This window comes from Aotus nancymaae, unplaced genomic scaffold, assembly GCF_030222135.1.
Source record: "Aotus nancymaae isolate 86718 unplaced genomic scaffold, 86718_ANA_hifiasm-v0.15.2.pri h1tg000067l, whole genome shotgun sequence".
NCBI classification, from domain to species: domain Eukaryota; kingdom Metazoa; phylum Chordata; class Mammalia; order Primates; family Aotidae; genus Aotus; species Aotus nancymaae.
In genome coordinates, this window is record NW_026988482.1 from 26,056,249 (window position 1) to 26,080,886 (window position 24,638).

At 45.5% G+C, this 24,638-nt stretch overlaps 1 protein-coding gene across 5 annotated transcripts in view; it reads left to right on the forward strand.

Annotated features, from left to right (window-relative positions):
- DOCK3 (dedicator of cytokinesis 3) overlaps window positions 1–24,638 on the forward strand; it is a 610,183-nt gene that overhangs the window by 560,900 nt on the left and 24,645 nt on the right. For 4 of the 5 annotated variants that reach the window (XM_064367135.1, XM_064367139.1, XM_064367136.1 and 1 more), the window contains exons 33-40: window positions 2,526–2,611; window positions 5,359–5,385; window positions 5,517–5,612; window positions 11,606–11,666; window positions 12,156–12,249; window positions 14,455–14,603; window positions 20,402–20,488; window positions 21,844–21,948. In XM_064367135.1, coding sequence (XP_064223205.1) covers window positions 2,526–2,611; window positions 5,359–5,385; window positions 5,517–5,612; window positions 11,606–11,666; window positions 12,156–12,249; window positions 14,455–14,603; window positions 20,402–20,488; window positions 21,844–21,948 — 705 coding nt within the window. The remainder of the gene's footprint in view (window positions 1–2,525; window positions 2,612–5,358; window positions 5,386–5,516; window positions 5,613–11,605; window positions 11,667–12,155; window positions 12,250–14,454; window positions 14,604–20,401; window positions 20,489–21,843; window positions 21,949–24,638) is intronic. The other variant, XM_064367137.1, reaches the window with a different exon arrangement.

The following is a 24,638-nucleotide window of genomic DNA, read 5'->3' on the forward strand; positions in this document are numbered from 1 at the left end:
CATGTTTTAGATTTCTAGATTTCTCCTAATAACTTCTTCCTTTATGAGCTCTGTAGGTGTGATAAAGTAATGTCCCCCATATTCTTGCATCATCAGCTTTTTTTTTTTTTTTTTTTTTTTTGAGATGTAGTTTTGGTCTGTCGCTCAGGCTGGAATGCAGTGGCATGATCTCAGCTCACTACAACCTCCACCTCCTGGGTTTAAGTGATTTTTCTGCCTCAGCCTCCCGAGCAGCCAGGACTACAGGCAGGTGCCACCACGCCTGGCTAATTTTTTTGTATTTGTAGTAGAGACACGTTTTCACCATGTTGGTCAGGCTAGTCACAAACTCCTGACCTGAGGTGATCTGTCCACCTCAACCTCCCAAAGTGCTGGGATTACAGGCATGAGCCACTGCACCCAGCCCCATCACCAGCTTCTTTGCCTAATACAAAAGTTCAAACGCTTGAATAGGCATTAGAAGCACATGGAAGACTCATTAAAGCACAGCTTGTGCACTCCCACCCTGAGTTTCTGATCCAACAAAGTAGAAGAGGCCTGAGAATTTGAATTTCTAACACTATCTTTGGTGAGACTGCTGCTGCTCACCCAGAGACCCATTTTGAGAACCATTTAGATTCTAGGGGACTGTTGTACCCTATTTACACTGTTGTACTCTCTGCTGCTCCAGGTCCCCTCCCCGCCTTTTTGGTCTGTTCTGAAGGTACAATCTATCTATACCACCATGTATGAAGAGAGATTCCTTGTTATAATCAGGTCCTTCTCTTGGGGGCCTCGTGGCCAGCAGGTTGACTCAGTGAGGCAAGAAATGCTCTGAACTGGGACTAATATACCTTGGCTGCTAGATGCAGCTCTACCTGACTTCATATGACCCCAGGCAAGCCCCTACTTATGCCTCTTCACTACACAGAGAGAGTGGGATGGCTTCAATCCCTAAGGACCCCAGGTCTCAGACTTTCTGTTTCTTCTGAAATGTATATTCAAGCAATTCACTCATCCCTGCCCTAGCCATGTAGCAGACCACTATTAAAAAGGCCATATTTATAGCTCTGTCATCATTTTCTGGTCATCAGACTTCAGAGGCCCTAATTGCCTTCAATGAATTTACTAATTCAGTTATTCTTTTATTGTTTCTTTGCCTTAGGATTCTTTGTCCTCTGTGGAGTGAGAAAGGCTTCTGTTTGTAGCATGTTATTTCATGCAGCCATGCCATGGCTTTTTTGTTTATATAAAATACTAAATAAATAATATCATAGTACCACAGTTTAAAGGTTAATAAAGGGGCTGTGCATGGTAGTTCATACCTATAATCCCAACACTTTGGGAGTGGATGAGGGTGGATCACCTGAGGTCAGGAGTTCAAGACCAGCCTGGGCAACATGGTGAAACCCCATCTCTACTAAAAATTAAAAAAAATTAGCCGGGCATGGTGGTGCACGCTTACAATCCCAGCTACTCAGGAGGCTGAGTCAGGAGAATTGCTTGAGGTTGCAGTGAGCCAAGATTGCATCTGTGCACTGCAGCCTAGGTGACAGAATGAGACTCTGTCTCAAAATAAATAAATAAATAAATAAAGGTTAATAAAGGATTAAAACAACTTTATATCATACCACCTACAACCAGTTTCTCACCTCAGAGTAAATCCAGTGAGGCCTATTAGAAAAGTGGCTGAGATCAGGATAAATAGCCAATGCATCTGGGGCTTAATACCTAGGTGATGGGTTGATAGGCAGCAAACCACCATGGCACATGTTTACCCACATAACAAACCTGGCACAGGTATCCAACAGTTAATCAACAGTCAAACAATCCAGCACAGGTATCCCCAGAACTTAAAAGAAAAAAGAGTGACTGAGTACTGCTGAATGCTCTTGCAAATCCGCAGGGGAGGAACAAATGTAGCCTTGCTCCTTATGATTTAGGTATCCAGTAACAAATGCAGGGGCCCAGAGATGGTCCAGTGATAGGAACAGCAGCCGTGAGGGCTCTAGGTTCTGTGGGTACAAACAGTGGAGCCTGTTATCCTGAAGGAAAGTCTCTGGAGGAAACACTCAGATCTCATTCAGCTCCATTTAATGCCACCCATTAGAGTGAGGACAAGCTCCCCAGAAAGCATCCTTTTTGACTGGCTGACTAGAGGGTAAGGTTCTAATCAAATGTATTTTATGTGTACAAATTCTTTTGAATTAATATTTTAAAGGGGAAAAAAATCCGAGAAGGCCTTTTTTGAATCCAAAATACTTTTCTCTTTAGGGAATCCTTGCCTTTTGCCCTTAGATTGGAAAGAGCACCTGAGACTTTTAAATCTTACCTCTTAGTCAAACCACTAGAGTGGGAGGCCTTGATTTGGGGAGGCAGAGTGGTTTCTTGTGCTATAGGTAAGATATTATCTTCCCTGGGATTTCTTTGGAGCAAGGACAGAATCAGGAAGTAGTTTCCCACCATCTTCACCTACCACAGGAATTGAATTTCCAATTTTTCCTCAAAGATTATCTCAGGTTTATGAAGTCTCTGCTTCCTTCTAGGTGGAGGCCGAGTTGATTGACAAGCTGGACAGCATGGTGTCAGAAGGGAAAGGTGACGAGAGCTACAGGGAGCTCTTCAGCCTACTGTAAGCTGCTCCAGCCCCAGGCGCATCACACTGGGGGATGGGATGAAGTGGGCCAATGAAAAGTAGAGGTTGCAACTGCACTGGCAGGCTTTAGAGGTTGGTTATCAAGAAAGACCTGGGTTGTTCCTGGTGGTAGCAATGCTCAACTTCTGTCAACAAGAAAGCAGGCTCTCTCAGGGATTCCCATAGTTGACTGAAAAGATAGAGAACAGGTAATCTCTGAGCTCCTAGATTTGCTGACAGGAAAAGGATCATTGTATGTCTTCATAGCATGCACTGCATCTGGATGGGCAGACAGTTCATGGAGACTCATTTCTGGGCTCAATGCTGGCATTTCAAGGAAAGGGAGAAATCCTCCTTTGAAAGACAGGCTCCTCTTTGCCCTGCTTTGTAAGATAGTACAGTCAGCTTGAAAAACATTGCAGCGAGTTCTTGAATAAGCTGCAACACTCTTTCCAGGCCAGTTTTCATGCTTGTGGAATGAGATGGTTGTACTGAATGATGTCAGGGTTCTTCTGGGTCCTCCATTCCATGGTTTCTGGCTTGAGTTGATGGAGGCCAAGAGACCTAAAGAGAGACCCAGGGGAACTGTGGCCCTCCCAAGCAGACAGTGATGTTGCTATTTTATCTTCCTAAAAAATGAAAACAGTTCTAGAATACCCTCCCCATCTTATCATTTCCAACTTTGAAATGTTCTTTGCTTTAGTACCGTTTTGAAGACAAACCTCTAGCATATTTTTCAGTAATAATACTATACATTTGCTTAGAACTTTCCAGTGTACAAAATGTATTGGCATTTCTTACCTTATTTGATCCTCACAACATATGTGCAAGGTGTGCAGAGTAGAAATTATCTTCCCTCCCACTTGAGAGGTAAAGAACTTGGCTCAGGGAAGTGCCAGGATGCCCTCAGTTGCATTATCAGTAAGACGTAGCTCTGGAAGGAGGGCCCAGATCTTCCAGTTTCAAGATGAGGAAGTCTTTCCACTATACCATGTCCATTTTGTTTCTTGAGGAGTCATGATTAATGTAAATTTATGTTAAATTTAAATAATTATAATTTGTAAAAATGAATCCATCCTTTAGTATTTCTTTTTTTGCCAAAGATTTTTCTAATTGTGGAAACAAGGGAGTGAAATCTCTTCCTTGGCCACTAACAAATGACTACTGCAAAGGAAAACGTATAAAAATAAGCTGCAATTACTAATTACCAGACCAAATCATGTTTATAAGCTTTTTTAAAATCAGTCTAAGAACTGAGAACCACTGATAATATGGAGCAGCATTTTCCAATTTGTGCTTTCAGATGTTTGTAGGTATGCTATATAAAACAAAAAGTAAATCATGAGTTAGTTAGTTTAGAAAAGATTCAACTAATCAAAATTGAACAAGCCTTTTTATTGTAGGACTTCTCAAAGCCTTTGTTGGCAAAGGAATATGAGCTAGGTGCAATGGCACGCACCTGTAATCCCAGCTACTTGGGAGGCTAAGGTGGGAGAATTGCTTGAACTCAGGAGTTCGACACTACCCCGAGCAACATAGCAAAACCCCATCTAAAAAAAAAAAAAAAGGATATGAAAAATCTCCAAAAGGAGGGTATAGTGATCAGCATTTCCCAATTTCTCATGCTCATGTGCTCACAGAACATTTCCATCTGTCCTCAAGGACAGAGACCTCTGTAGGACACAGTTGAAAAATACTGATACATTTCTCAATGGACAAAGCCACAGAAGTCAGATTCAATGTTCTTACCTTCTCTAACAACAGGAGTCACCTGGAAAACCCTCATTTTCCCAGAAACCTGGCCTAGGTACTATGCTCTGTGCAGGGAGACAGTCATCATCGTAGCAACAGTATTAACAGCAGCCAGGCTGTGGCTTTCAGTTCCCAGTTCTAGACCCCTGGCTGGGTGTACCACTCCAGGAGACTCTCATGACCTTAGAAAGCAAGGAACGGTGTGGAAAGGAATCAAGAATAAAGTTGTATGGAGTGAAGACTGGACCTGGGCTCATCAGTGGAACAAGCAGAAAGAGTTCAAGTCATTGTCTCCTGGAAGAGACCTATGGGATGGCAGAGGATCTCAGAAGCCAGGCTTTTAGAGAAGCCAGGGGTGCCCTGACAAACCAGGAGCATGGGTTTGTCAAGTAAGAAAAGAACCTGGGCATTTAGCTCCTGGCTCTGGCACATTTTGCTTGGGAGAATTCCCTGCGACAGTAGGATGGCCGAGTATAGCTTTTGGTCTTGCTCTTGCTCACTTTTTCCTGTGTTGGGGCCTCAAGACTAGCGGGAATCTTTCCCTTAGTTTCCATGAAGATGATTGGTTTAGGCTGGGCACGGTGGCTCATGCCCATAATCTAGGCACTTTGGGAGACTAAAGCAGGAGAATCGCTTGAGGCTAGGAGTTCAAGTCCAGACTGGGCCACATAGCAAGACCCCATCTTTAAAAAGAAAAAGAAATTAAAATTTTCAAAAACAGATTGGTTTGTATGTTTGCTGAGGATGGCTCTGAGCAATGATAAAGGCAGCCAGCCATTGGCAAAGCCAGGCTTATCCCTCAGTGGGCTCTTCTTCAACTACTCGTTCAGAACATACCTCACAGTATATGCCTAAGGTGGCTGGGGCCGAACCCCTCTTCCCCTCCACCTCAGTGTCATCCTGAGGAACTTGTACATGGAAATAGGAGATGTTTTCATTTGTGCTACCAGTTCAGTAACCTCCTTGTCTTTGCTTTCTGCTGCATGGAGTAGAACCCAGCTGTTTGGGCCCTACCCCAGGTAAGACTGCAGTGTGGTAAGTCTGCTGTCTACAGATCCATCACATCCTCCATGGGCTCTTGGACTTTACTCTTGTGCCCAGGGGGAAGGCTCATGAATTGTGTTTCCTTCCCCCACCCCTCCACCAACAGCCTGCTGGAGAAGGTTGAACAAGAAACATGGCGTGAAACCGGCATTTCCTTTGTGACCTCAGTCACCCGTCTCATGGAACGTCTTCTTGACTACAGGTATCTTCTTAGCCACCTGCCCACCTCTTACTCTTGTCAGGATACTCTCTCTAGCAAGGGGATCCCCCTGACCTGAAAACTGAGACCATGTACACTTCATGAGGAGGACTGTGGTTATATTGGGTGCCATCACCAGTCAATAGGAGTCTGCTGATGACCAAGGAGAGACAGAGGTTTTTCCCAGGGGTAGGCTAGGGCCTCCTGGGATTCCCCACTGCAATATGGGCACACTTACCCAGGAGGCATCTCGGGGACATGTAGTCATCTGGCTTTCCATCCAGAAAAATCAAGGCTCAGAGGAATGGGCACAGCAAGAGGTAAGAGTAAAGCTATCTTCAGAGCAGGACAGGGAACAGCTGTAGGTCCTTAGTGCAGACCTTCCTCAGAACCATATGGCAGATGAGCAGAGATGTATCACCTGGAAGACTTGAAGTTGGCCTTTCCAGGGACTAGGGACCCCAAATTTTCAATGCCTATATTCTTTGTCTAAAGTCTTTATTTCTGTCTGGTCATTGCTAGAATAGATTAAAGGAAACAGCTTGTGAGCTCAGAGATCTTCGTATTATGTTCAGTCTGGGAGTTCATGTGGAATTAAAATTTTTTTTTTCTTTTCTTTTTCTTTTTTTTTCGAAACGGAGTTTCGCTCTGTTGCCAGGCCGGAGTGCAGTGATGCAATTTTGGCTCGTTGCAGTCTCCACCTCCCAGGTTTAAGTGATTCTCCTGCCTCAGCCTCCCAAGTAGTGGGGACTGCAGGCACGTGCCACCACACCCAGCTAATTTTTGTATTTTTAATAGAGATGGGGTTTCGCCATGTTGGCCAGGATGATCTTGCTCTCTTGACCTCATGATCTGCCTGCCTCAGCCTCCCAAAATGCTGGGATTATAGGTGTGAGCTACTGCGCCCAACCTCTTTTTCCTTTTTCTTTTTTTTTTTTTTTCTGAGACAGTCTTGCTGTGTCACCCAGGCTGGAGTGCAGTCATGGCTCACTGTAGCCTCAAAGTCCTAGGCTCAAGCAATCCTCCCACCTCAGCCTCCCGGGTAGCTGTGGCTACAAACACACACCACCATGCCCAGCTAGTTTTTTGTTTGATTTTTGTTTCTTGTTTTTGTAGAGATAGGGTCCCACTGTGTTGCCCAGGCTGGTCTCAAATTCCTGGGCTCAAGTGATCCTCCTGCCTCGACCTCCCAAATTGCTGAGATTACAGGCCTGAGCTGCTGCACCCAGTCAGAATTAGAATTTTTTAATGAAAGTCTGCCTTCTCAGTTGTATCATGGCTTTTGAATTACTCCAAACATGACAATGAAACCAGAACTGCAGCCTTAATCATTCTCTCAGCAGGGTTCAGGTGATGGCTAAGGGTGCCTTTTGGGAGCCTGGAGAACGATGAGGAGAAATGATAAATGAAACCCAGCTCCATGCAATAGTTGCCTTCTCTATGCAATAAACTGCGCAAATGCCAAACGAGGGGAGCATTTTCAGCTCATGGATCAGGAAATGGGAGAGTTAAGCCTGCCTCTAATTGCTGCTAAAGTAGAAGATGCTGCTATGTAAAAGACTCAGGTGTCCAATGCACTGGCCTGGATACGGAAATGGAATGCCTGAGAAATGTGCTAACGTCTTAAGCATCCGCCCTTTCTGTAGCACAGCTATGCTTGTGTGAACTTCAGCCCATTTTTCCTGGGCCTTTCAAGTTCAAAGCTAGCCTTGGGGCCCCTTTAACAGCAGGAGAATTCTTTGTTCACACCTGGTCCCTAGCTTTTCCTGCAGCTGCAATTCGACAGGGAAGAGAGGTGGGCAAAGCTCTGCACCTCCTCCTCACCAAAACATTTTTTAAAGCTTGGCTTTATTCACCATGGCCTAAGAGAAGGAGCAGAAATTAATTTCCTAGGCTCTAGCTGCCTGTTTGATTTCTTTAGCCACCCTCTACAAGCAGCTCAAACTCATGCCCAAAACCAACTTGATTCTCTATTTTTTGTCTCAGTGGTGGTATCTACAAAAAGTCCATAGTCTTTAATATGGCATCACTGACCTTTGCTCACTTCTCCAGACCTATCTTCTGCTAGTCCCCATGGTACTTATGCCCTACACCCCAGCCTCCCAATGTTGCTCTTGCTAATGTGAAAGGAAATAGCATGATGTTTATGATGGCGCCTATCTATTGAAAATCTACCACACGAGTGCTCCTACTTACATTGTCTCTAATCCCATAAGCATCCTCATGCTTTTTATCCATGAGGAGACAGCTAAGAAATACCACTGCCAGAATTTGAAGCCAGATCTAGCTGACTCAAGAACCATGCCCTGTCTCTTCGTCCATGTTGTCACCACTTAACCACTTGTATTTTCCCTTCAGGTTTCTCTATATGCTGTGTACTCTTCCAAGAGTGGTCTTCCAGCTCACCCCTATCAAGGAAGCTTTCCCAAGCCAAGAGCTTACGTTTCTGTGCACACAATGAATGATGATCATTTATCATCTTTCTATCTTACCTTACAAAAGAGGGCCAGCTCCTTGAGGATAGGAACCTTGTTTTTATCTCCCTGTTGCTCTGTATGGGGGCTGGCTCCTGGCAGATGCATAGTGAATAATGAGTGATAAAACTTGTTGGAAAGACCATGCAGGAACCAAGCAACTCTTTTCTTCTACCTCAATGCAGTTAGTTCAAGAACTCACTAATTAAAGAGTTGTTGGCTGGGCATGGTGGCACTTGCCTGTAATCCCAGCACTGTGGAAGACTGAGGCAGGCAAATTGCTTGAGCTCAGGAGTTTAAGACCAGACTGGGCAACACAGCGAAACCCCATCTCTAAAAAAAATTGCAAAAATAGCTGGGTGTGGTGGTGTGCACCTGTGGTCGCAGCTACTTTAGAGGCTGCAGTGGGCGAATTGCTTTAGCCAGGGAGGTCGAGGCTGCAGTGAGCTGAGATTATGCCACTGCACTCCAGCCTGAGTGACAAAGTGAGACCCTGTCTCAAAAAAGAAAAGAAAATAGTTGTTGATATGACTCAAGGAAAGGACATCAAAAAGGAAAAAATAATTGTTGAAAGTTTTTTTTTAAAACTTTCTTTATTTTTATTTTTATTTTATTTATTTATTTATTTATTTATTTATTTATTTTTTGAGACGGAGTTTCGCTCTTGTTACCCAGGCTGGAGTGCAATGGCGCGATCTTGGCTCACCACGACCTCTGCATCCCAGGTTCAAGTGATTTTCCTGCCTCATCCTCCTGAGTAGCTGGGATTACAGGCATGTGCCACCACTCTCAGCTAATTTTGTATTGTTAGTAGAGACGAGGTTTCTCCATGTTGATCAGGCTGGTCTTGAACTCCCGACCTCAGGTGATCCGCCTGCCTTGGCCTCTCAAAGTGCTGGGATTATAGGTGTGAGCCACTGTGCCCATGTTCAAAGTTTTAAAATATATACATTGAGGCCAGGCACAGTGGTTCACGCCTGTAATCCTAGCACTTTGGGAGACCAAGGCAGGCAGATCACCTGAGGTCAGGAGTTCAAGACCAGCCTGGCCAACATGGTGAAACCCTGTCGCTACTAAAAATACAAAATAGCCAGACGTGGTGGTAGGCATCTGTAGTCACAGCTACTCGGGAGGCTGAGGCAGGAGAATTGCTTGAACCCAGGAGGTGGAGGTTGCAGTGAGCCAAGATTGTGCCACTGCATGCCAGTCTGGGCAACAGAGCCAGACTCTGTCTAAAATAAATAAATAAATATATATATATGCACACACATATATATATGTATATATATGTACACACACACATTGATTAAACAAACAATCAATACATTGTACTCTAGAATTACCTGAACCTGTCATGTAAGACTCAGTTTTGAATTGGCAAAACTTTAGATACTCGAATGAATACCTCTTCAACTTTTATATCAATGTCTTTAACTTTTGTGTGAATCTCAGACACTCTGACAGATATGAAGATGCTCGTTGGTAGTAACTATATTTCCCAGGTTAGGAAGCAGAGGTCTCAAAGGGTTTTCTTCGTGCCTGGAATAGACAGGAACAGACCTAGAGTTGCCAAGCCTTTGCAGCTCAAAGTAGAAACTCTGCCTGGAATGGGCGACTGAGGGTTATGAAGCCTGCGTTTCCCAGGCCCCTCTGGTTGCAGTGAGGGCCATCTGGTCGCTGATGTAGTCCCCAGCCAGCCCACTACCCAGGTGAGCCAGATGCTTCAGAAGCCTCTTTCAGGAGTCTTCCCTGCTCACCCTTCAGAGAAAGAGCAAGAGGGAAAGCAACAGCTGCACCTAAGTCAGACTTTAAAAGGCATCCACCATGAAGTAGCCACACAGAAGTGATGCAGAGCTACACAAAAAAGTCTGCTGTTAGCAGTACAGAGGAGAGGCAGTCACAGAGCACAGAAGTTTGTAGAGTGCCCCTGATATCACAGTGTTAAGGCCAGTCCCTTTCTGTTTAATGGACTTAGCTATAAAGTTCTAGTTATTAACGGAAGTTAGTGCTTGGTAAACATTTCAGATGCTTTATGGAAAACACAAATCACTAAATGCCAAAGTGGCTAGATAAGGTCTTACTTCCCTTCATGGGGCCAACTTACTGGAGAGACAAGATGCCTTCTACCATTGTGTGGGTTGCTTGGAACAACTTGGCCATCTGACCTCAGGCTCACTCCTCTTGAAAAGTCAAGCAGTTTCCTGGCCCTGCTAGCAGTAAAGGGACAGGTTCTGCAGAGGGATGTTCAGGACCCTCATGCCTGGCTACATAGGAACCAAATGTCTTATGTGGTAAATGTGCTGATAGGTCAACCCCTCCCAGAAAGGAGGGCCTTGGTTCCAAACCTCAAAAACCTGTCAACTCTGACAGGAGACTCCCACAGAAAGGACATTTGACTTTACAGAATTCTATGAGAGGAGTATGGATTTTCAACATCCCTTTCTTTCAGAGAAGTCACTTCAGGGTTCTTCCTCTGCATGATGGGAAGGTGGGGAGAACTAGGTTTGTCAAATGACTGTCCAGAGGCTCAGTGACTTCGCCTAGGGCCCCTGTCTCCCAGCTGTACTGCTCTTCACTGGGCCCTGTGCCTGTCAGTGGAGCAAAGCCAAAGACACTCTCCAACCTTACCCTAGAAATCTATATAAACCCCTTTCTGCAGCTTTTCCCCAGAGCTGCTAATACACAGCAGCACAAGAAACTAGATCTCCAGAGCAGTGTGGGCTGCTCTGGAAGACGAAACATCAGGCAGATGGCACTCTGGCTGACTGTGTGCATAGGAGACTTCTTGCTGGATTCACCAGTCTGGTTCTCATTCTCCTTTATCTCCTTGTGCTAGGCTTCTGCTCCTTTCCACAGGGCCTTGGCTTTGACACCGACCCTCTCCCTATCTTGGAAAGGATACATTCTCAGTGTTCCTGTTGTCCTGTCTCTCACAGGTCATCCCTGACCCCTCCTACACCCAGAGTCTGCTAGGTATGAATGCAGCTCAGCCCTGGCTGACACTTTAAGCACCAGACCTGCTGCTTCTGGTGAGAGATGGTTCCAAAGACTAGCACACAGGAAGGAAACTGTAGGGAGAAATGTCTACTAGGTGGTGAACATGTACAGAGCCCTGAAGTTAGGGCCCCGAAGTGGAGGGTCTTGGCTTCTATTTAGCACTCCTACAAAATGAAACCTACCCTTTAAGGAAAATTCTGTTCCTCCCTTTATGGGAAATTGAGGATTTGTGCCAAAGACATTGGTAGGTGCCACTTAAAACCCTGATACAGCTCTGGGCTCTCTCTGTACTCTGCCACCAGAATAAGAGGTTCAGTTGAACAGAAATCTTTGAGCCCTGAGAGTGAGTCCAAAGCTGAAGGAGCTCACAATAGAGTCCTCATTATGGAAGCAGTTCCTGTTGGAGGATATCTCAATCTGGTATTTGGTCATCTTAATGCCCCAGTGATACTACGGTTCTGTGTGTTGTCTCAAGGCCACCACTTAATATCTGATGCTCATGCTCATCTGTGCACTCTCTTCCAGGGACTGCATGAAAGGAGAGGAAACAGAGAATAAGAAGATCGGCTGCACTGTTAACCTGATGGTGAGAGGACATGGGCCCTGCCTTCCCTCTGCCTACTGAAATGGTTTCTGTCCTGCACTGTGATTGGCTTGGCCCTGCACCTCCCCAAACACATTCCTTAAAGGCCTGCACCTCCCCAAACACATTCCTACTTGGGGAAGGAATGCAATGAGCTTCTCTTTGGACAGAACTCTAGCCTGACCTCTTGGCAAGGACTCACCAACCCTGACATACCCCAATTCACAGTCAGCCCTGACTCCTGATCTGCCCTGATGCTTTTCCTTTTTCACAGTACCCAGGGCTCCCAAAGACCTACCAGTGGTTCCACCCACAGCAGGTGTTCCTTCTGGCTGGTGTTTTCTCTTTCTGGTGCTGTCTGCCTCCAGGGCCTGCTGTCCCCCTCCTGCCCAGCACACCCATGGCTTTTGCCAGCTGCCCAGAGCTTGGCTATGGCTTCCACAGGTAGTTGACTCCCTCATCTTCACGTGTGTTTCCTTCTCTTTATTATAGAATTTTTACAAATCTGAGATTAACAAGGAAGAAATGTATATCCGCTACATCCATAAGCTTTGTGACATGCATTTGCAGGCCGAAAACTACACAGGTAAGTGGGGAGAGGAGAGAGCTATGCCTGACCATGAGGACAAACTGAAGGGTTTTGTACAACTGGCAGAGAAAGGCTTCAGGCTGGTGCCTGCCAGATCTCAGCAGAATGTTGGGGTTTGTGCTATCCCCTCACCTCATTCCTTTGCCTCAACTCCTTCGTGGTACGTGGTAGAAAGAAAGCAGGCAGAACTTCCACTTGTGCGTTTATGCCATGTCCTCCACTACCTGAAGCTGTTTCACTCTCCTTTCCTACTGTCCACCTCTCTGTAGTCTCTAGGGTGACCTCCAAATTCTGGTACACCAGGTTCAGAGCGTCCTGAGCTCACTGTCATTCCTTATGAACAGAGAGCCTTTTTTAGGACTTTCAAAGCTGGAGCTAAGGCTACAACAAAGGAATATCTACCTAACTCTAGAACTTCCAGAACTCACTAGCAACTTTCTTTGCAGGCTAGGCTTTTCAGACCCTGCAACTGCGTAGCAGCCTCACCTTGAGCTTTCAATGTAGAGTATGAAGAATGTTCATCTGACTTCTTGACAGGCCAGACAGGGCTCCTTTCATTGTATCTATAATTTAATCCAACAGGAAGGCCTTTTCTAACCAGAACAAATTTTAAAGCATTTCAAAGTGGCTGTCACAACTCTCTTTACTGAGAACCATGCTGAATCAGGAGGTTGTATGCATGCACACGTGTCCTGTCTGATTGCCTTATGCCAGTGTTCCCCGAAAAGAGCCATTTTCTTCACTGTGGTGACCAGCCATTATGTCTTAGCTCTTAGGCTATAGGATTTGCATTTGTGTGATAGACCAGGAAATTTAAGCTATTCTTGTCTGCAAACACTATTGCAATTAGATAGATTTGTAGAAACAGAGAATCCTCCTTCTTTATCTCTAGCTGTTAGAGAGTGATTGGCATAGTTGCTGTCTTCTCTGATAGCACAGCTTGGCAAGAATTAAATCTAAAATGACTTGGTTCTGAATCTTAAATTCAGCCGACTAATAAAATAAAATAAAATGACTGAGCTGAGTCTGCCATTCTCTGCATCCACTTGCGCTCATAATCCTAGCAACCCTCTGAGAAGGCAGTGAAAAAGACTTTGATAAATGTTATGTGTCGGTAGAAACATTTGCTAAACTAGAGAACTGGGCCATGACTGAGAGGCTTGGTCAGGGATTTGAACAGAGAAAGAGTGCTAAGCCTTGTCTCTGATGGCTCAGGAATGACATCCAAGAAGAATATAGGCAAGAAAGAAAGACTTCCCATGGTTTTCTAAGCTCCAGAGGAAGGCCCTGAGTTCCACAGGGCTTGTCCCTAGAGAGAAAAGGCTTCCTAATCCCATGAGGAGGTGTGCACATCAGTTCCAGTGGCAAGGGCACAGGCAAAGAGGCAAAGAGGCAAAGATGAATCGGAGCCTAAAGAGTGGACATAGGCAAGTGGGCCTAGCTAAAACTGGAAGTAGGTCAATAAATGGTTAGAAATGAGATTCTTCATAGTCATAGGGAGTAGTTTTGAGTAGAGGCTTGAAAGCCAAGCAGAAGCACAGAAGCTAGAACTAACTAACTTGCCAGTAGGAGATGCCCACTAAAAATGAACAAATAGAAGAGAGAAAACTGTGTAATGAGGCCCCTGAGCAGTGGCTGTGATTCAGTGTGACTCATCCCTTGGAATGTCAGGAGCCATGGTATTTCACTGCTGTTGTTTTACATAACCCTCTCTAATTGTTCCACACATAGAGTAAGATGTTGCCAGGCCTTCACTCTGGATCCAGCATCAATTTAGGTTCCTCTGGTAATGGAGCCCTAAGAGCCAGTTCTGAGAAGGTTGGAAAGGAAGCTGTAGTCAGTTGAGCAAAAAGGATCCCAAGAGCTCTCTCTGATGTGTCAACGCCTCCCAAAGCAAGGCAACCTGTGCACAGACTGTCCGGTAGCTGAGCCATTTTTTGTTATTTATCTGGAGCCCAGAACAGTTGACCAGGCCATGGAAGGAAGGTGTCTACCAGGATATTTGGCTCCTTCATGCTATGGACAAGGGTTATTGGCTTGCTAAGCAGCCCCACTATGTCATCTTTGGTATCCGGTGTCCCTGACCTGGGCTGCACATGACTTGTGCTGGCATTCTGCCCAGCATAGTCCTCTGACACCAGGCTGCTCCTGGGCCCCTGAGCAAGGGAAGCCCCTGGACCTCCGTGCTGCCTGTCTCCACAGAGGCTGCATTTACCCTGCTCCTTTACTGTGAGCTGCTGCAGTGGGAGGACCGGCCACTGCGGGAATTCCTCCACTACCCATCACAGACAGAGTGGCAGCGGAAGGAGGGACTGTGCCGGAAGATCATTCACTACTTCAACAAAGGCAAGGTACATGTCATTAGGCAAGCCTTTTAGCCTCTTAGCTTCTGCTGTGACGCGTGGCATCTTGACACCATAGGGTTAACAGCAGCTGCAGGGGGTGGTGTGTGGTGAATGGGTATAGTGAGTGCCTATCTATGTGGTGGTGGTGGTGTGTGGCAAGTGCCTATCTATGTGCCTGAGATTTGGAGGCAGCATGATTTTCTCTGAAGGAGAAAAAGACAACAGCTTAATTCTGTGGCTTGAAAGCCATATCCAGATTGTAGGTGTTAGAGACCACCCCACATACCAGCTTTGCATATCTATAAATACAAATGCTTCTAGAGCAGGGGCTCCTGGAACCCTGTTTGTTTTTACTGGATTTACTTCAAGAACTGATACAGCTTTCTAATCTGCTGCCATAGAAAATATGAGTGGTTGAGGCCGGGCGTGGTGTCTCATGCCTGTAATCTCAGCACTTTGGGAGGCTGAGGCAGGCGGATCAAGAGATTGAGACTATCCTGGCCAACATGGTGAAACCCCGTCTCTACTAAAAATACAAAATTTAGCCAGGTATGGTGATGCGTGCCTGTAGTCCCAGCTACTCAGGAGGCTGAGGCAGGAGAACTCCTTGAACCCGGGAGGCGAAGGTTGCAGTGAGCCAAGATCATACCACTACACTCCAGCCTGGCAACAGAGTAAGATGCTGTCTCAAAAAAAAAAAAGAAAGAAAGAAAGAAAAAGAAAAGATAATATGAGTGGTAGAAATGAATGGATTTTAACCATAGCCAAAGGAGGGCTAAACTGCCTCTTACTGGTATATGTTCTTTTCTTGGATTTCCCTTCTCTAAAGCACAGCCTGGACTCCTCTCATATTGGGGTTATTTTCCATCAAAGGAGCTTCTATGGGATTGGCAGCATTGTCAGCCCTGGTTTAGGCTTCCTTGGGGTTTCCCAGCCATTCTGCTCCCATCTCTGGTGGAGCTCTACGTGGACTCTCCTTCTGATTACTTATTATTGGATGTGGCCCATGTGCTGGAAAAACTTGTTGAAGCCATTTTCTCATTACTAAGCTTTGAGCACATTTTAGAATGCTGAAATAGGGTCATTCAGGGAACTGTGGTAGCTGAGCCCCTGACTCGAATGGAAATTGGTTTTTTGAGATGGGTTTTTTTAATCAAAAAGAAAGATCTAAACATTAATGGCTTTTTGCCTATAAATCAGAAAACATTCTTCAGTTTTATATAACATGAGAGACTTCTGTGTTTGTCAAAAACATTCACTCAGAAAACATTTGCCCATACAGAGAATGTACTGGTAAGCAAGAACCTTTCCAAAAGCACAGAAACTCTTATGTAACCCAGCCCAGAAAGGATGCCCATGCTCAGCTCTCAGCCAGCCCATGCGACTGATCCACGATGCTGACCCAAAGCCTCTGCTTCTTGCTGATCCAGGGCCTGACTTAGAGCCCCTCATGTGCAGTTTTAGAACTGTTTTCCTGGCACCTGGCTAACCTGGAGCGCCCCTCACCCACATGCCCAGCAAGCCCTCCTAGCTCAGAGGGAATGATATAAGCATGGTGTGAGTATGCATGTGTGCTTTTAGTGCATTCATTCTCCTCATTTCTTTTCCATGGGCACAGAGTTCAGAGTGGAGAGTTATCCTCTCTGACTGAGTTTACCAGTGGGATGCATGAGCATCCCATCTTCATCCCACATTATAGTAGTCCATAGAAAAGCAGGATTAAACTTTCACATGGACTAGGGAGTAAAACACAAAGCGTGCCTGAGTACTATAGATGGACAAGAAGGACTAGGAGGCTCCATAGGCTACCTTCTTACGAATCTCCTCCTTCTCCTGCAATCCTGCCTTCGCTGTGAATTGCTAAAGGAGCAGAGTCTATGCTAAATAGAGACCACTCAGTGAGCCTTCTCATGAACTCATCCTCAAAGGGGCAGTCATCAGACCCACTCTCTGAGGCTCACACAGAAGGCCTACCTTACCTGTTCCTGTACCTCAGCTCCTGATGAAACCATTAGTTGAGATTAACCAGTTCTTCTTGAAAATATTCAGGGTTTTCAAGAAGAAAACCATGGCTCTAGAAAAGCAAAACCCAGATGCTGTGGGGGAAAAAAAATGCTCCTGTAGGGCAGGGATGTTTGGCACCAAGAGAAAAGCCATCTTGGCAACAAGAGAAGGACAAAGAAAGAACAAAGAGCAGGTGGTGAGCTTCTAGCCCTCAACACTGCCAGCACACCTGCCTCACAAGGCAAGCCCCTCCTGACTTTTCTTCCACACACTACTCCAAGAGCTGCCCCATGGGACTGCTCATTTAGGTGATGATGGCCCTGTGTAGGACTAAAAACTCCCTGCCTGCTGACAGTAGCTTCCAGTGAAACAAATGTCCTCCATTGGGATCAAGGCTCATCTGTCTTCCTGGTATCTCTGCCCTAGTTTGTAACCCTGCTGCTCCAAGGCACTCGCTCCAAGGCCTCTACTTCAATTATCTTTAGAATGAACGAGGACAAAGAGCAGTAGAAGAGAAGTGATTGGATTTCAGAGACTGGTAAGGCATTTTAGAGTAGCTTTACCTTCCAAGGGAAAAAATGTAGATGGTGATACACTGCACCTGTAGTATATTCATTGCCTGTGTGCAAAGGCAGCTCTCAAAGCCCCTAGGCCTACCATTGTTCCAGGAGATCCCTCAAAGCTGGCATATGCTCTCTGGTGTCTGCCTTAGACAATACAGTCTCCCTTGGTCCCATGTTTATTTCCTGGGTACCCAAGAGGATTAGCCATGGCTAATCACATGGCCATAGCCTAGCCCTGGGCCATTCTCTCCAATAGTGAAGTGGTTGACCTACAAACCTGCTGTAAGTCGGACTGCACTCTGGACCACAGAGAGTCAGCTCTCCCAGGCCAGATAAGGAGAGAGAAAAACTCCAAAGAGACAGGATGTGGCAGGGTGAGAGTTGAGAGAAGGAACGGGTGGTGTGAACATCAGAGCTGGTCCTTCATCTCTAGGTGGAGGGAGCAGACGGGGGGGAAGCTGGACAGAGGCTAACAGACCATCTGGGCTCGACTAGCCTTCTTTGTGGGAGTGGGCTTGGGCTCTCCTACTTGAGGGTTTACCATGGTCCACTCTCATTTTAAAGGAATGACATTACTTTTAATATGTAATGTGCAAACAGAGGTACAAAGACTACCAGACTGGTGGCCCATGCCTTTCCCTTCCTTTGCCATTTGATTAAAATGAGCCCTAAGGCAGTACAGCTTTTTGTGCTGTTCCTGACAAGGAGCAACAAGGATGCATAAAAGCACATATCAGGCCAGGCAAGGTGGCTCACGCCTGTAATCCCAACACTTTGGGAGGCCAAGGCGGGAGGATCACATGAGGTCAGGAATTCAAGACCAGTTTGGCCAACATGGTGAAACCTTGTCTCTACTAAAAATACAAAAATTAGCCAGGCATGGTGGGCACACACCTGTAGTCCCAGCTACTTGGGTGGCTGAGGCACGAGAATCACTTGAACCTGGGAGGAAGAGGTTGCAGTGAGCTAAGATTGCACCACTGCACTCCAGTATGAGTGACAGAGTGAGACTCTGTCTCAGAACAAAACAAACAAAAGCACAAATCTGCAGGAGCTGGTAGAAGCGACTGGATTACAGACACCAGTAGGGAGTTTTAGAGTTAGCTTTGCCTCCTGCTTGAAGGAGGGAAACCAGGGTGAAAGATGTAGATGGAGATGCATTGCACCTGTAGTATATTTACTAACTCTGCGCAGAGGCAGCTCTCAAAGCCCCCAGACCCACCAGTGTTCCAGCACACCCCTCAAGGTTTGCAGAGTGTCTTAAAATTCTTGGTCCTGGTTCATTCTAAAGATAACTGTGGTGGAGAGAGGTGCCTTGGAACATCAGGGTTACAATCTAGGGCAGAGATGCCAGTAAGAGAGATGAGCATTGATCCCAGTGGAGGAGAAAACCTGGGAGCTACTGTTTTTACTGGAAGCTACTGTTAGCAGACAGGGCGTCTTTAGCCCCGCATACAGCCATTATCACCTAAATAAGCAGTCTCCCATGAAGTGGCTCTTGGCAGACATGCCAGAAGTCTGTACACAACTCAGCTGCTTAGCTACCCCCATGAAGCTGCCAGCCAGGTAGACCCTGTTGTGGGTCCATTGCTGAAATCTGCCCAAGCAGCACTTGGAAAGGGCTGATACATGCCCCCTTGAAAGCTGTGATATGGGGGTACAAGAGGTTTTCTAGCTCACTGAGACATAGGCATTGTATGAAAGCAAGGAGTCATGGTCTATTTAAAATTCTCTTTGGCTGGGTGTGGTGGCTCATGCCTGTAATGTCAGCACTTTGAGAGGCCAAGGTGGGAGGATGGCTTGAGACTAGGAGTTTTAGACCAACCAAGGTAACATAGCAAAACCCCATCTCTATAAAATATTTTAAAGACTAGCCAGGCTTGGTGGCAAACACCTAGCCTACCTGTAGTCCTAGCTACTCAGGAGGCTGAGGCGGGAGAATCTCTTGAGCCCAAGCGTTCATGGTTTCAGTGAACTATGATCATGCCAATGCATTCTAGCCTGGGTGACAGAGCAAGACCTTGCTTCACAAACAACAACAACAAAAAAACCCTCTTTGGTTTGTTTTGATCTTTTTAATTGGTCCTGCAGTTTCATTCTGTATAGCGTTAATTTCTTTGAAGGATAGAAAAATACCCTATTTTGAGAAACACAGTCCTAAATGAAACAGTGTTTTTCTTCTCACTGATGCTATTTTGAAGAGTATTCTTACAAATACAGACATTATGTTTAATGATTTATACTGAAATAAGTACTGGTGAAATTATATCTGAGATTTCTTCAAATACTATGGGGAGGAGTAAGTGAATGGAGTATGAATAATACAAGACTGGCTGTGAGTTGGTCATTGTTGAAGCTGGATGATGGATAGGGGTTTGTTCTTCTAGTCCCTCTACTTGTCGATATGCTGAAATTTCCTATAAGAAAAAATTTTAATTAGTATTGAGACTTGGGGAGCCTGGGTAAAATATCAAGTAAACTAATGATTCTCAGGCTAACCAAAAGAGGTATATATTTTTTTAAAGGAGGAAATGGATAATATTGCCTCTTAATGAAGGCCACTGCAGCCTTCCCTCAGGCTGTTGCATGGGCATGTTGCCATAGCAGGAGCCACACCACAGAAAGCCTGGGATCTAACTAGGCAAGGATCAGCTGAATCCTAATTTAAGGTCAAATAGTTCCATAAAGGAAATTGTCAGATCTACTGCCAAGTCTTTGAGTAGGCATTTTCTTCTCTGTTTCCATACTTGTTTCTGAGCTTAAACGATCTTAATCTAAAAACCAGTTTTATTAACTCATCAAAAATCTGTGTTGAGTACCTGATACATGCCTGGCATTGTTCTAGTCTCTGAGAATAAAATAAACAGGACCCCTTCCCTCATTCTGTTTATTATCCAATTGAGACTAATACAAGAAAAAAGTAAGTAATTTTTTTAAAATTAAGATAACTTCATAGTAACAGAACAGAAATAGACAGGGAAGTGCCAATTCTTGCAAAGCAGTCAGGGAAGGCCTCTTGGAGGTGGAGACATTTGAGCTGAGACCTAAAAACTATACTTGAGCTAGAAAGCCACACTGCTGTGTCACGCTCCCAAATTGGTTTTGAAGCATAATGTACTTTGTGACACATGAGTTGTTGCTGGTGAGGCCTTTTGTTGTGTCCCGTGATGTGTTTAACGTGGGCTTAGGCCATTCTGAGGATGAGGTGCTGAAGCCCTGTTTCTGTCTCTAACACAGAGCTGGGAGTTTGGGATCCCACTGTGCAGGGAGCTGGCATGTCAGTACGAGAGCCTCTATGATTACCAGAGCCTCAGCTGGATTCGGGTGAGCTGTGCCCCCTACCCCTACCCCTACCCAAGCCCTGACTGGCGTCAGTTTCTAAATGAGCATTCTCTATGGGCCCCGCCCTTGGTTTAGTGCTGTGGACAGTACAAGAGAAACAAAAGCCAAGACTCCTGCCCTCAAGACATTTGCAGTCTGACTAGGAAACCAAAACACACACCTGACAAATAATTATATGATCTGGACCACAAAAGCCACTGGTGCTCAGAGAAGGGAGAAGCGAGCATAGGCAGGATAGGATGGCGGTTTCAAGAAGGAGGTGGCAGGTCAACTTCACAGAGAAGCTTTTCCTGGGATGGTTTTATTTATGGATGCTTCATCCAAAATCTTTATAGGAGCTTTCCCCACTTTGCTTATGGTCACTTTTAAGCATGTTGTACTTGCTGCTTTCTTTGAAGCAGAATATTAAAAAATTAAGTCAAATGCCCGACGGGCTTTGAAGGTCTGCACCAGATGTTTTTTGGTTGCTGGTGCTGGGTTCTCAATCATAACGGCTGCTGATTTCATCAACAAAAAAGAGGCTAGAAGTCTCACCTCACCCTTTCTGCATCCTCATCCTTGTGTGTCTGACTCTTCTGTTCCCTGATGCAGATTGGTGTTTGGGCACGTTCCTCTAGCAGCGGCTTCTTGACCAGTTCTGGCAGGCTGTCTTGATTGAATGCTTTAGAGCCATCTTCCCAATCAAAGTTTCAGTGAGTTTTTTCTGAATGTGAAGCCAGGTCAGCCACAACTGAAAAAGTTATAGACCTTGGTAATGCTAGACATCATGGATATCAGTTATCTTTTCAAATTCAAAATATCCTAACTTGGAATGAGTACCAGTGCTGTGGGCATCTGAGCCTTCCTCACGACAGTTGTTAGCATCGTTAGTCAGATGAGAAATGAACAAGAGTTGGACTGATGCAAAATGGTGGTGAGAATTGCTGATAGCCAGCTATAAGCAACCTAGTCAGAGGTCAACTGGTGTAGTGAGTATCAGTCAAAACCAGAAATCCCCGGGCAGAAAAAGTCCATGTTAAAAGTGTACCTCCCAAGTATGAAGCCCAGATCTCTATAGGGCTGAGACTACTCCCTGGAAAGGACATTCAGAGCTACACAGGACTGCAGTGGGCAGGCCTGTCCCCATCCCACCATCAGACAATGGTGATGGAGGGCTTTCTATTCCATGATACAGCTCCCTGGAGAGAGGCTGATCATGTCTAGAGGCTCACTTACATCTTATCTAGATTGAGTTGCCATGATCCCTTTCCAGAAGACACTGTCCAGTTGAGCTTGGGAGAACTTGCTGTGGATACCAACAGCAGTCAAGCCAACCTGAAAGCCTTTCTCATTCACAGAAAATGGAGGCCAGCTACTATGACAACATTATGGAGCAGCAACGCCTGGAGCCTGAGTTCTTTCGGGTCGGCTTCTATGGAAGGAAGTTTCCTTTCTTCCTTCGGGTGAGTCCATTCAGGTGGTCACAAGAACTTACATATTTTACACATAATGCACTTAAAACCTGTATTCTTTTCTTCCCCTCTTTGCCTCTTCTACTGAATACTTCTTTACAGAGGATGAACCAGTTAACAACTGGCATTTGGCTTTATTTGACTGGACTGGCTGCCAACTTCAGACTCTGTGTTAGTGTGCTCTGTTATTGTGTAGCTACCAGGAATGTGTGAGGGAGGCTTTCTTACCAAATCAATGGCGTTTCTTCAGGAAGTGACCAGGACCTAAGAGTGTCCCAAAGGTACCTTCCAACTTCTGCTTCCAGTGCTTGGAACCTCCACTGTGACTCTTCTCAGCCTGGGCACCAGTAAACCCCTGACCTTAACAGTAGGCTGCAGCCAGGATGGAGAACTGTTGGTTTGAGAGAACCTGGAGGACACAGCACTTGGCTCCTGGGATCCTGAGGGAGCTGCCAAGCACTGGGTTTGGCTGTATAAAGCCTCTGCTAGGCAGCCACTTCTCTCACCCAGGATGACAACAGCCTTTTCTCTCTACTGTTCCCTGGAAGACTGAGCTGGAATATAAAAAGAGTGGAAAGGATGACTGAGCATAGATCTACTGACACCAGTGGTGATTTTCTTATTTATTCGGCACAATTCAGAGGCTCCAGGAGTAGTCAACATCCACTGTAGGCTGAGTCCCATAGAGATGTGTTCTCAGATGATCTAAACGAAGCTGCCCTAATGCATGGGCCCTGTGAGCAGTTGAGACTTAATCTCTGATCACCCCCCAGTTCCAATATCTTTAACTAAAGTTCACTCTCCACAGCCTCAGCAAGTATCTGGGAAAATTCCCTTTGCTATGTTTGGGATCCTGTCTTCGTGGAGAAATTGGTTTAGCCAGTGAGCACTAACAAGCTTGTTATCACATCAAAGGTCAACCAAGATTAATAGCTTTATTAATTTTAAAGCTATTTTAAAAAAAAAAGCTAGTATGCTAGCAGCAGAGTCTAGGCTAACCACATTGCAGAAGTAAGGCAGGTCAACTTGTACTTTTCTTGGGCAGTAATCATTCTAGGCTAGAAGGAAAAATGATCTGTGTGGGCACTGGTAATATGACAGAGACAGCAAGCTCACTCTTCCTACTTGTGATCCCCAGGAAGGCTCTAACTCTGTTCCACAGGAATGTTTCTAGTAGCAGAATGGAAATGAATAGAGAGGCTTCCTGAAGAGATCTGGGCCTCCTTCATCTCTAGAGACCATCCAGCCCAGGCATTTCAGAAGTGGCATAATTGCTATCCCCATCAGTATAGATCATATAAGAACAATGGAGATGGGGCCAGGTGCAGTGGCTCATGCCTGTAATCCCAGCACTTTGGGAGGCTGAGCCAGGTGGATTACGGCGTCAGGAGTTCAAGACCAGCCTGGCCAACATGATGAAACCCTGTCTCTACTAAAAATACAAAGAATTAGCTAGGCATGGTAGTGTGTGCCTGTAATTCCAGCTACTCGGGAGGCTGAGGCAGGAGAATCACTTGAACCCGGGAGGCGGAGGTTGCAGAGAGCTGAGATCACGCCATTGCACTCCAGCCTGGGTGACAGGGTGAGATTCTACCTCAAAAAAATAATAACAATGGAGGTGGTGGAGGTCAGCAAAAGAAGTAGAGGCTATTGTACAAGAATTAGACACCAAAACCAATTCCAGAAAGTCCTTTGACAAACTGATGATGCTGGCTTTATAGCTTGCCTTTTTCTCACTTTATCTTTGCAAATTATGGTTTCTTGCGATCCCCATTTTCTTTCTTTTGTATAGATCCACAGTTTGTACATCAAAAATGAGATTTCACTGTAAAACATCATTACTTTGGATATTACAGAATCAGGCTCTGATGTCCCCTGTTTCTGTTGCTGCCAAGCAGGAATGCACCATCACAGTCCAACCTCTTTTCTACCTTTTCATGCTCATGTCACAGGACACATTAGTGTCTCAGAGTTCTTGGAGCTTTCTAACAAGCAGGACCTGGCATAAAACCTGCATCTAAACCATCCAAGTCATGCTCACAAGTAACAGTCCAAATGTTCAAATGTGGTTTCAAAGACCCTGGTAATGGAGGAAGAATAACAAGGGGTGTTAGGAAATACCACCCATCAATCCATCCCCATCTCCACACAAGATGAAATCTCAAGGAGAGGTATAATGCATGTATAATTTCATGCATACAAATTTCATTGGCCAACTCACATGCTACCGTCCCTTATTTCAGCTGCTCCGTCTGTGGCAGACATAATAAGTCCCAGTGGAGGTAGCTCTTTGCCTTGCAGATGGTGAGAATAAGGTACAAAGCAGTGGCAGCCAGATCTGTCTTTTGTGGGGATGCTGGGGCTCTCACCTAAGCGAACATGAAACCAGCAGTCAGCCTCAAGGTCAATACTGTGTGCGTTCTTCCTGCTGGGCCTTCCCCAGAAGGCTAGGCTACTCTCCTACCATCCTGAATGCACAGGCCATCTATTACTTTAGCTCTGTCAGCTTGGTTTCTCTGGACCATCTGCCTGCCTTGCCTCACAAATGTGATTATCTACTAATCTGTAAAGAGTCAGGAAAAATCCAACCCTCCCTTCTTGAGGGAATTTCTGTTTCTCCTCATTTGACCCATGAACAGACACTGGTGAGGGTTGCACATAAGAATGATATGAAAAGGCCA